Source organism: Blastocystis hominis (assembly GCF_000151665.1).
Source record: "Blastocystis hominis, Singapore isolate B (sub-type 7) whole genome shotgun sequence assembly, scaffold_2".
NCBI classification, from domain to species: Eukaryota; class Bigyra; order Opalinata; family Blastocystidae; genus Blastocystis; species Blastocystis hominis.
This window is the reverse complement of record NW_013171827.1, coordinates 234,562-246,593: the sequence shown is the minus strand read 5'-3', so window position 1 is coordinate 246,593 and position 12,032 is coordinate 234,562. Positions and strand designations below refer to the sequence as shown.

Genomic DNA, 12,032 nt, shown 5'->3' with positions numbered 1-12,032 from the left:
ATTCCATGGAGTATACTAATAAGCCAAAATATACAATCAATCACAAATACACATTATTCTATCTTCCCATACAGAATAATAATAATGATGATGATAATGATGATGACAAAACATCAACTATTCACAATCAATACTATTGAGAATAACTATTGTGAAGACTCTTGTTTGTTAATACTGCTCATTCTTTCTCTCAGCTTACAACACGAACTAGCAACATTATTAGTTGTCACATTTAGAATGTGAATTCATTATGGGCTTTAATACAATTCATATCACACAATATGCACCAAAATGAAACAATACACATTTGTTGTTATTCTATTGCAGATATTCATTTTCCAAGTATTGATTCAAAGTATCTCGAGACTATATTATACAGATTAGTCATATATCAAAGGAAATACAACAATACTTGTGGTAAATGACTGATTCATCCTTCCTATTTCTATTGATGAGTTCATCCATATTTGATACATGTCACATAACTTAAATGATCCTATTTTCACAATAACAAAAAGCTCTTTCGATCAATAATAATATGATTTATCAACTTGTAGCCATTTTAAACCTCATTAATATGAAACAATAGTAGTAAGAGAATGGCACTATTTGCGTGAAACCTGGTGGCAGTTTTCTTTATATGTTATTTTGTACCATGACCACAATTGCAACCCTTTGTCTGTAGTTATAATCGACCAACCGATTCTGAGTCCTTGACTATCGTTCCTAGGCTGTCTGGTCGACAATCATCGGTCAGGAACCAGGTTTCGTGCTTTCTTACTTCCATTCCTTTCTACTATCAACCTAGTACTCGTTTCTATTTTGTGCTTGTTGTATCAGTTATACTTGGAGCATGAAAGCAGTAGACATACCTAGCTAAGGTGAATTATTGTTATTTCTCTCGTATTTACATGTTTGTTTGCCTATTTGTAATGACCGAAAGCCAATGTGTGTACATTGTCATCACAAATCCATCTATTGTTGTCCATACAAGTCATAGATGTCTTTGGTAAAGAGAGAACATGCATTATTCCATTCTCATACAAGATTCACCTATCAATGGCACATTCGATTCAATCAATCCTTACAAGTTCAGAAATCCATTTATCACTTCCATGACTGTTCTATTCAAACCCAATCAAGTCATGTTCAATATTGTGGACTCAACCAATGTGGTGACAAACATTAATGGTGAAGAGATAACGATCTCGCCTGGTTATTATACACTGAGTGAAATCATTGCCATTCTGAACACCATGATTAATACTACATTCTCAATTTCCACAATGGATACAAGTTATGAGTGTATTTGGATCCACTCTCCATACTCTATCGATTCCACGATTGCTCCAGATGTACTAGAGTTATTTGTATTAGGTATTCACATGATTGTATTCCCTGCTTCGTTCTATGGATCGAATGTGATTGATATCACTCGAAATTGTCACGTGATTTAAGTGTATTCATCGTTGGTATGATCATCTGATTTGAAATCGCTAATCAGAACAACAATTCACTCCCACAATGATCATGGATGATTCTGAAATCAATGATATCAATACTGTAAAAGAAAAATGTATACCGATGATTCACCGATTTGATCGATTGATGTTTGTGTTCAAGGAGATGAATGGTAATATCATAGATTTGAATGGTGAATTCGAATTCCAATTGACTATTGAAAATGTGTGTGATCAATTGCATACTCCAGTTCCATCGACCAACCAATTCAGTATGATTGAAGTATTTGGACACAATAGAGCAAGAAGGAGATAAAATTGGATAATCCTCTATCATTCGATTAGTGTTACATATCATTTGTATCATTCTATACCGATTTCACATTCCATAATGTACCATCTGATCAAGTAATTGTGATTAATGGAGATAGAATAGATGAAAGTGTAATATCGATTTCACGAGGTACATATGATATCAAAACAATCATCGCAATATTGAATGCGAGTGATGCTCTATTTGAAGTAGTGTATAGTGGAGATAATGCATTTCGAGTCTATAACCAGTTTGTGATTGTTCCTCTGACACAACTTATTCATTCCTTGAATAAAGCGATTCATTTGTCCATGTGTGTAAGGAGCATGAATGAGATCAAGGAACTATGGAAACCAGCAAAACGAAGAGGTACAACTCGAATGATCATCAGTGGATTCAAACAAAACATATACTTCATCGATCTCATCGATTTCTCTTCCAAACAACACAAATGGATACAGAAAGTGTTGGGATAACAAAAGTACATCGAATTCTCGCTCAAGTGTTGGAAAACGATCGTGATGTTCTTCACACCTCCCAGACATACAAGAGAAGGGATATTCGTGAATGCAGAGATCATATGACTCTCACTTGTCCAATCTATTCCATTTATCAGTTTGGTATCGGAAAGGGTCACAAGATTGTTGAGTGTATCGACGAATGACATATCGAGCAATGACACACCATCCATTGAAACATTCACCTTGTATCCCTTACCCACAATCGATTCGATGGAATCACAATGTTTGAATAGGGCATCATTCTCATTGTAACATGGAATCGATGTGATTATGAGATATAAAGCAGAAGGTAATACGAATTGGCATTGATTATTGAATGGTTGAGTGGATGTATGTGTATGTTTAAACATTGTGGCATTATTGACTTTCACAAAACACCCAGAATGTGTTATCCATGAATATTGAGGAACGCCATCCACTGTCTCACACACGAGGACATGTTTGCCGTCGTTCTCGGGCATGTTGATGAACATGCTATCGAGCTTCTTGAACGTGTAATTGTTTGGATTGCTGCTGAATATGTATGACATTGATTGATTCAATTTACTTTACTTTGGTTGATTTCGTTCATAGGATTTGACATACACACCTTTCAGACAAGCTCCATTCATATTCGAATATGTGAACATGTTGAGTAAGAAGCGAGCCAAGTCCAATCCCATTGTGGAGAAGAACCTGTACAAGCTGTTGGCAAATTCCACCTATGGCATATTTGTGGAAACTGGATAGAAACGAATGAAAGTAAAGTTCGCTAACACATGGAATGAACGCGAGGATATCATCCAAAAGCATGGACATGACATAATTGCCGGAACCAACATGTATTTAGAGAATCTGATCAGTATCAAGTTGAATACACCGATGCGCAAGGTCGAAAAGCCATACTTCATCGGGTTCGCCATTCTGGACATGTCCAAGCACATCATCTATGATCTCTACTACAATGTGCTCAAGAAAACATACAATAACGTGGAATTACTCGGACAGAACACAGAATCGCTCATCGTATAACTGATTGACAAAGGCAACATCGTTCACAAGATGTGTGAGATGTACAAGTCGTTTGATATATCAGAATTGGTTAACACGAGTTACTACTATGGACAACTCGTGAACCACTACGAGCAGAAGGTGGACAAGAACAAGTTCCCTTCGCTGTCATCATTCCCAACTTCAACAAGAAACTAGCGGGACCCATTTTGAAGGAAGAACACAATGGGCATGGTATTATCGAGTTCGTGGGTCTCAGATCCAAGATATATTGCCTGATTGATTAGAAAAGTGTAATACACAGTGCTGCAAATAGTGTTCTATGGAATGTGGTAACCGATTGGAGAGAGTGAGCGTGAAAAACATCGATTTGCACAAGCTTGTGGTTGAGGCAGAGAGTAAGAAGGATGCGGTAATCGATGGTACTTCAAGCGCATTAAAACGCAGAGTTTCATTATCAGTACGAAGAAGCAATCCAAGACACTCATGACGGCGCAAATAACAAGAGCTGGATCTAGGACAACGATATATATACACTCGCATTAGGGCATTACCGATTGGTCAATATTAAAGACGTGAAATAACAATAATGCACTTTGGCGTCCGCTGCATTTGCTGCCTTGCTACTTTGTCAGCATGATGAATCGTGTCCCTGCTGTTTGTACCCAAATGTCACTGATGCCTTTGCGTGAAATCTGGTTCCTGACAGATGATTGTCGACCGGACAGCCTAAGAATCATGAGGACTCAAAGTCAATCGGTCGATTACATCTACCGACAAAAAGGTTGAATTGTCGTCAAGGTGCAAAGTTCTCGAAAAATCGGCCACCATTTATTATTATAAGGACGCCATTGCCATGCTTCTTTTTTATAGATGATAATTTGAGAATCTATGGGAATAATAGAAAAGAACCATCTAGGTTACATCACGATTTGATAGGTAATTAGGATAGACAAAAGTATTACGTATATATATATTCGTGAAATCCAGCAAAGAAATAAATATTGTGACTGATAAAAAATATCAAATAAGTTAGTATAATCGATGAACTAAGAATGATTGCTGAAAAGTTTGTTATCTAAATTAATATGTCAGATATGTAGAGTAATATCTTTGGGAACAGGTTCAGATTGGAATTCGTTGATTTCTGATATTGTTGTTTGTTTTGAGTGGTTTTGACACTTTTGGAAATAATCCATCACTGTTATTCTATACTGGTTAGCTATTGTATATGTTACTCAATTCTCGTGTTGAATAGCTTATAAGATTGGTTATTTTCGAGACATGGCCAGTAATTTCCAATACCAACAAATCATGTGATAATTAATTCTGTCAATATACTCTTAATAGGTAATGCTAGTTTTTCACAGAAACTCGCTTGTCACTCTAAATGGATAATTGGTACACATATTTGTCTGATTTTCGTCAAATTGAGGCTGGGACAGTAACAGCATCAGCACAATATACATATTTATTTTAGGTTGTTTAGAAACCACCCATTTCTTCATATGGTTATTTCCATGCAAAAGATTGTTGATTTTGTCAATTCTGCTATTAATAACTATCATATTGATAGTTCCATCATTCAAATTGTGGAAATATACTTGGGTAAAGAAATGAAACCAAATGGCTGGATTTCACTCATTTTGAGTAATAGAGAATGTGTAGTATTGCAATTCGATAATGGAGTATTCATGAATCAAGGATTTGCGATGGATGATGAGAAAGTGTTGAAAGTGTTTGGAAATCATCAAATTGGTGCTATTTCCTATAACGAAGAACAATCCATTGTAGTAGAAAAAGGAATCGTGGATTTGGATCATGGGGCTCGATTTGAAGGTTCCACATTGAAAATTGGAGATGACAAGAAAGGAATTCCATTTGGATATGGTGAAATGTATGATGATGATGGATTCTTGTTGTACAAGGGCATAATGATCAATTGGAAACGATTTGGATATGGAACGAGTTATCATGATAATGGATGTATTGAATATGAAGGATATTGGTGTGATGATAATCGATTTGGAAGAGGAAAAGTGTATGATCGATATGGTAAATTAGTGAATGAATGTGAATGGTATAATGGAATTGAATGTGATACTGATTATGAAGGAGATGGTTCAGAACCACTGAAAATCGGAATGAAACATTTGAAACTGAGTGACAATTGTATATTGATTGATTGGGATGTTTCATTGTTGTATAATTTGGAATCAATCGAAATCGGCGATGAATGTTTTGGATCAGTGCAAACATTCAAAATCGATGGACTGAATCAATTGAAAACTATCAAAATCGGAAACAATTCATTTACCCAGAATAAGAAAATTCATGTTAGTGATCAATTGAATTCGTTCCACATATTGAATTGTAAATCACTGGAATCAATCGAAATCGGCAGTGAATGCTTTGACTCAGTACAAGTATTCCGCATTGCAGAATCAAATCGATTGAAATCTTTGAAAATTGGTTACCATTCTTTTTCGTATAACATCATTGAGGATAACACGTCAAATTCTTTCCATATTGTGAACTGCGAATCTTTGGAATCGATTGAAATTGGGGGATGTAGTTTTATTAATTTTGCAGGGGAGTTTGAATTGAAGAATCTCCCTTCACTGTATTCAATCCATATAGGTGATATTGATGGAGAATCTTTTAATTTTTATCATACATCTTTCATTCTTCGAGGTTGTAATTCGCTTTAGAATTTACTTTTCAGATTTCCCCAATCTGCGGTCTATTCACTTTGGCAATGAGGTTTTCCATCAATCCTCTACCACAGTATTTGAAAGTATAAATGAGGTTGAGCGAAATGAGTAGTATAGATCTACCATCATTGCAATCCATCACACTCGGTTATGGTACACTTCAGGGCAGTGGTGATGACTCATGTGTATTGGTAATGCGCAGTATTATTTAATAAACACGATTTGAGATAATCGATTGTAGATCTTCCAAATCTCACATCCATCAATTCTGATGAAGATAGCTTTTCTTTGTGCAGTATTGTGACATTGGAGAGTACATAGAAATCGTATTAAGCGTGAGTGTACTAGATATTCCGAATGTCCGGAATGCCAATCTACCTTATGCATTCGAATCTGTCAAATCAAAATCTGTTTCCAGTATGCTATCTTCTCTATTTTCCCATTTATCATGTAGATATTTCATCGGTTTTGGTTGATATAGTTGAAAATGCCGTTGTTTCAGATTCTGATTCCATTTCTTCTGAGTAGCAAGTTCAGAATGGTCGTCTTGTGTTTTCTCTTTTCTGTTTTTTGTGGATAAAATCGTACTCCCTGTTTCTTTCAGCCGGCATTCTATGATTGAGCTCCTCCATTCTTCCCTTCGATCACAATTGTTGATTCTACAAAATACACTCACCACGTCCTCTCTTCATGCCAGGACCCTGATTTCCCTTTCCATTATTTCACAGTTCTATCCACACATTAGCCAGATTTCTCCACACACTCCTCCCCTTTCTCACGTTTTTCACAAACAATCCAATACAACTCCGAGTTAAACAGTCCGATTCTGCTGATTTCCGGCACGTAGTCATTCCACGTGTCCAGCACAGTCAATCGCACTCCCGTCGTCGTTACCGTCTTCTCCAGAACATTCAGCTTCTTCACTCCGATCGTGGTTCCCTTGGCCACTTCCTTCCACTCCCCATTCTCCAGCACCGCGATCGTGTAATGAGCCACTCTCTGCCCGTGCCGCAAGAACTCCTGCGTCATCACCACATTGAAGCTCACCGGCGACTCGAACAGCAGCTCCACGCACCCGCTCGCCACCTCGCCGGCCGGCTTCCAGTACAAAAACTTGTCGTTCGCCACGACGTTCGCCGCCGGATAGCCCGGCTCGAACGACGACGCGCGCGCCTCCGTCGCCTTCCACGCCTCGTCCTGCGAGAACGTGCGGTCCAGATACTCGCCGAACTCGCGCAGGCGCTGCACGTCGCGCTCGTCGAACAGGCCGTCGCGGTTCGGCGGCACGTTCAGCTGCAGCTGGTAGTTCCGCCCCACGCTCAGGAAGTAGATGTGCACCAGCTCCGCCAGCGTCTTGGGCTGCTCGTTGGCGTGGTAGAACCACCCGGGACGGATGGAGACGTCCAGATACAGCGGCGCGAAGACCAGCTCCTCGCCCGGGAACTCCACCGAGGGCTCGTGCACGTGCCAGTTCTCCTCGTTGCCCATGCCCGACTCCGTCCAGCCCCAGGAGATGTCCGGGCCGCAGTCGAAGGAGTGGTTGTCTCCGCCGCAGCCGCCGCCCAGACATTGCGGCTGATTGCGCTTCAGGATGTTGTACCAGCCCTGCCAGTCGTAGAGGTGCGTCATATGCTCTTGGGCGTTCGCGCCGTCCCACCAGAGCTCGTAGATGGGGCCGTAGCGCGATGTGAGAACATCGAGCGTCTTGGAGTAGTACTCGTTGTACTCCGGCTTCCAGGTCATGTTGTAGAAGTAGCGGTCCCAGGGAGAGAGGTAGAAGGAAGGGATGGCGCCGAGTTGGCGGCAGGAGTCGACAAACTCGCGGACAACGTCGCCCTTTCCATCTCTCCAGGTACTGCTAATCACGGAGTGGTTCGAAAACTCCGAGGGGAACAGCCTAGATAAAAGGAGGATCTTGGCGAGTACATGAAGCCATCGTGGTGCTTGGTGACCAGAATGATCTCGTTGGCTCCAATCGATTGGAACGCCTCGACCCACTAGACATAGTGAAACACAATTCCGAATTCTTACTTGCGTCGTATTGAGCTTCACCGGGTTGAATATCTTGGGATCCTCGTCTCCCAGACCCCACTCCATATCTGAATGTCAAGCGATCACCCTCAGTCTTTACCAGTATACGTGTTCACACCGAAATGAATAAAGCCGGCTATTCCACGCTCCAGCCACTGAACTTGCTCTTCGGTTGGTATCGGGATTTTAGGTTTCGCTAAGGCTAGATATTAGCGACAAAGGGAGCCATTTCGTTACCGATTGTAGCAACCAGGACTAAAAGAATAAGATTCATTTACAAAAATAATGAGGATTGTGTGTTGGGAAGATTTCGATTAGTGGTTCATAATATCAAAGAACGTTACTTTATCAAGTTCCGCTTGTCTTTATTGGATTTTCGCTTATCGGGTGCCATTACCCATTTCGTCGTGGTTCCCATATGGGAAATGCTTTCGAGGAAGTTATTATCCAATTCCAGAATTCTGGACTATTTTTCCCCTTTCTCGATTGGGCGTTCGTGTCCATTCGTTATTATTCTGGTTAATTCATTTTCCCATATTAAGACGAAATGAGTGAGTAGGGGGTTTTGCTGGGGCAATTTATTTTTGTAGGAAATATATGGGTAGGGGACTAAACGTCTTTGGATGCTAATGCATTAGAACCTCCACCAACGAAGGAATGGATTGATGAGAATGGAATCAAGACTATCGAGAGCTACAAGTATAATATGGGCAACCAACTTATTAAGACTACGAGACGTTCTAGAGTAATGAAAATCACAAAGTCTGTTCCTCGTCGCGTTTACGAGCGTGTATCTCTCCTATCCTGCATTTTCAACGTAGATGCAAATTGTTCCTTTTGGATTGCCCAGCGGTGGTAACGAAGGTGTCACCATTCAATCGCAAGACCAGGTTTTCGGTTCTTTTCCCTCCCTCATCTCCAGATCTATTTCGAAAAGCCGAGCGAGCAGGAGAAGGTGGAGAAGCCAGCTGAGACCCGGAAGGTATTTTTCCGTGTATTTTCTTTCGACGCAGAGTACCTTTGTCTGCCGCATCTGCAAGGGCAATCATCTCGCGGCGAACTGTCCGAACCGTGGTCAGGAAGAGCCCACGCCCTCCGCTGCCGTGTACCAGCCGAAGCAGGCCGCGAAGTCGGACCGCTACGTGCCTCCGAACCAGCGCGAACGCTCATCAGGTAGACATCATGAATTGATGTGTTGTGTTTTCTTATTCGTAGGGCAGGAGGAGGACGACCAGTTCATTGTCCGTATCAACAACGTGGCGGACGACGTGGACGAGAAGAAACTGTACAGCATGCTGAATTGGAACTACAGTCTGCGTCGTGTGCACATTCCGAAGAGCTACGACACCAACAAGCCGCGCGGCTATGCGTTCGCGTATTTCCACGATAAGGAGAGTGCCGAGGAGGTGATTCGGAGGTACGATGGCTATGCGCTGAACCATTTGATTCTGGAAGTCAAGATGTGGGAGAAGAAGGCAGGAGGCAGAACGTACAGAACCGGGTATGGACGCGCATTGCCGCAGAATGCGAAGCGATAAGAAAAGGGGTTCGGGGTGGTTTGTGTGCTTGTTGGATTGTTTGTTGGAAGCAAAGGGGGGGGAGTCTGGGTTTGCGCGATGTGTTATAGTGATTTTTTTATGAAGGGGGGTAGAGAGAGAGAGAGAGAAAAGTACAGACGTGATTTAGCAGGAGGTTGCATTGATTCGATCGGTAGGGTCTTTGAAAGTAGCTATTCTCATTCTCAACAGTACACAATTGTTCTTCACACTTTATTATTAATCCTCTTTCTATGTCATTTCTATTTCTAGATTCAACATCCACTGTGATTCCTTCTATTTCACTCCTTCCTACTCTGCACACCGGTTACAAAACAAGGATCTCACGATTTACCCCAACTCCCTATCTTCCCATCTTCCATGATTCCAACAAACATCACTTCACTAAAGAATTGCTTTTGAATAACCCCACTCTACGGCTTCTTCTTCTCCTCAGTGGAGGGAGCGACTTCAGGATGAACCAAAGCGCCTGCATCATCCAACAACTTCTTCAACTCTCCAGACTTGTACAAGTCCGTCACGATATCACATCCACCAATAAAATCTCCTTTGATAAACAGCTGAGGGAATGTCGGCCAGTCCCTATTCTCTCAAATCGTCAACAATCGCCTACGAATACTTCTTCAGATTCTCCCGCACCGATGGGCTTGTGAGAATGTTGGCACTCGCAAAATCGCACCCTGCACTCAAAGCGAGAGAGAAAAACTACCCAAGCGCTTCAGAATGTTCACGACACGCAAACTGAATCCACAGAGAGGAGCTGTGGGAGTTCCCTTCATAAATAGCATCACCTTGTTCTCATGCACTATCTACTTTCTCACATCTTCCTCCATCTCCAAACTTTATCAATGAATTTCAATACTTCCTCCGGGTTCTCGTCCTTTACCTTGCTTTTGGGCTTGAAGTCGTCGTCCGACTCATCTGCGCTCTGAGACGAAAAGAACACTCTCGGAAGTCTGGAATAGCTTTTAAACAACTGTCTCGACAGCTGGATCGCCGCAAGAGAACGATACATCCTCCGACCAAAATTTTTATATCCTATTCTTCACATAAGGAAAGTCGTCTGAAACAAACAATTTCAATTATCCTTTGGCAGCAATCCAGCATTTCCAAACACTTCTCTCAATCCCTCCTCGAAATCTCTACAGATGACTTATCCTCCCTCCACGAAGCACCTCATCACAAAACATCCAGTCGCTCGCAATTCACTACAATCCAGATGGCAGTTATACGGTCGCTTTACGTTCGATGTCACTGTCAGCTGCGGCTACTCGTAAAATTTGCCGTTCAATCCTGCATGAATATGATCCGTCGAGACTCCCAGCATTTTTCCCATCAAAATCGCCATCTCGTACTTTGTATATTCTTTCTAAACTCAAAAACAAGCGCAAGCACTACGTCCGCAGAGAGATGGACAATGCCGCGAAGCGAACACTGTTTTTCGATGAGATTCCGAATGGTTTTGGCGATGTCCGTGGTTAGCGTGGGAACACGCTGCTGGATGTGATCCACATAGCAATCCGCTCCGTCCACGACTTGCTTATACATGTAGAGAACAGCACTCTCTTGGAAGTTGCCAGGTCCATACAAAACGGGAACTCGGATGACCAGATAGTCATCACAATTCGCGCTTACCGCTGCTTCCGATTCTAACTTGGATTTTGCGTACTACAGAAAAATAAAATCGAAATAGGGAATAAGGCATACTTTGTTGAGGGGGTTGGTGGGGTCGTGGGGATGGTAAGGAGCATTCTCTCCATCGAATACATAATCCGTGCTGATGTGGATCAAAAAGATTCCACGCTGTTTACACTGCTTAGCCAAATACTCGGGAAAATCAACGTTTATTGCCTTCGTAGTAATGGGATCCTTTTCTACCACTTCAGGAAAACGAACCGCAATGCAGTTAACTATGTAGTCGGGTTTTACGTCATCTAGCAAAGAATCCAGTTCAGCGGTATTTCGAATGTCAACAGGGAGGTACTCTCCATTCTTTCGAGAGTGGCAAGTTCCGACCACCTAGAATGACAACAACTGATACAAGCACACCTGAATCGACTCGCTTTCCTTGCAGATCCGATACACCTCACTTCCCAACAACCCCGAAGCTCCTAAAACAAGCACTTTGACCATTTTTCAAAACAAAACTGAACTTATGTGCTTACGTGGTTAATTACCTTGTTTTGATTGCGTATATCAACAAACACTTCATTGATTCATTGATTCATTGATTCATTGATTCATTGATTCACTCACTCACTGCTGTTCATCACTCCTAACCTTGCTTGTTATTGGTTCTTTTCAACCAACATGCATCTACACTGTTTATTCCTGCTGCTGCTGCTCCTTCTTCTTCTCCTCCTCCTCCTCCTCGTCTCCCTCCATCTCGACCGTCTCTTCCTTTCTCTCCGCAGATTCGTCCAGCAAACTCTGATTTATCTCTACAC

The 12,032-nt window shown here is 41.6% G+C and overlaps 4 protein-coding genes; 1 reads left to right on the top strand and 3 right to left on the bottom strand.

Annotated features, from left to right (window-relative positions):
• Positions 1–6,739: 6,739 nt before the first annotated feature.
• Positions 6,740–8,303, bottom strand: GSBLH_T00002531001 (uncharacterized protein; the record flags this gene model as incomplete). The annotated part of the gene is made up of 5 exons (XM_013041000.1): positions 6,740–7,895; positions 7,925–7,995; positions 8,030–8,097; positions 8,130–8,231; positions 8,267–8,303. 5 exons carry the CDS (start codon positions 8,301–8,303, stop codon positions 6,740–6,742), a joined length of 1,434 nt encoding a protein of 477 aa, XP_012896454.1.
• A 257-nt stretch (positions 8,304–8,560) lies between these two features.
• Positions 8,561–9,600, top strand: GSBLH_T00002530001 (Translation initiation factor 3 (EIF-3)). XM_013040999.1 has 6 exons: positions 8,561–8,584; positions 8,620–8,819; positions 8,851–8,919; positions 8,952–9,011; positions 9,043–9,202; positions 9,245–9,600. Exons 2-6 carry the CDS (start codon positions 8,736–8,738, stop codon positions 9,565–9,567), a joined length of 696 nt encoding a protein of 231 aa, XP_012896453.1. The 5' UTR covers positions 8,561–8,584; positions 8,620–8,735; the 3' UTR covers positions 9,568–9,600.
• Positions 9,601–9,965: 365 nt separating this feature from the next.
• GSBLH_T00002529001 (Monothiol glutaredoxin (Grx5)) lies at positions 9,966–10,600 on the bottom strand (the record flags this gene model as incomplete). XM_013040998.1 has 4 exons in its annotated part: positions 9,966–10,167; positions 10,199–10,265; positions 10,295–10,394; positions 10,427–10,600. The coding sequence occupies 4 exons, from the start codon at positions 10,598–10,600 to the stop codon at positions 9,999–10,001; spliced, it is 510 nt and encodes a 169-aa protein (XP_012896452.1). The 3' UTR covers positions 9,966–9,998.
• Positions 10,601–10,663: 63 nt separating this feature from the next.
• Positions 10,664–10,942, bottom strand: GSBLH_T00002528001 (uncharacterized protein; the record flags this gene model as incomplete). XM_013040997.1 has 3 exons in its annotated part: positions 10,883–10,942; positions 10,761–10,852; positions 10,664–10,727 (listed from the first exon to the last, which is right to left on the bottom strand). The coding sequence occupies exons 1-3, from the start codon at positions 10,931–10,933 to the stop codon at positions 10,664–10,666; spliced, it is 207 nt and encodes a 68-aa protein (XP_012896451.1). The 5' UTR covers positions 10,934–10,942.
• Between the last annotated feature and the right edge of the window lie 1,090 nt (positions 10,943–12,032).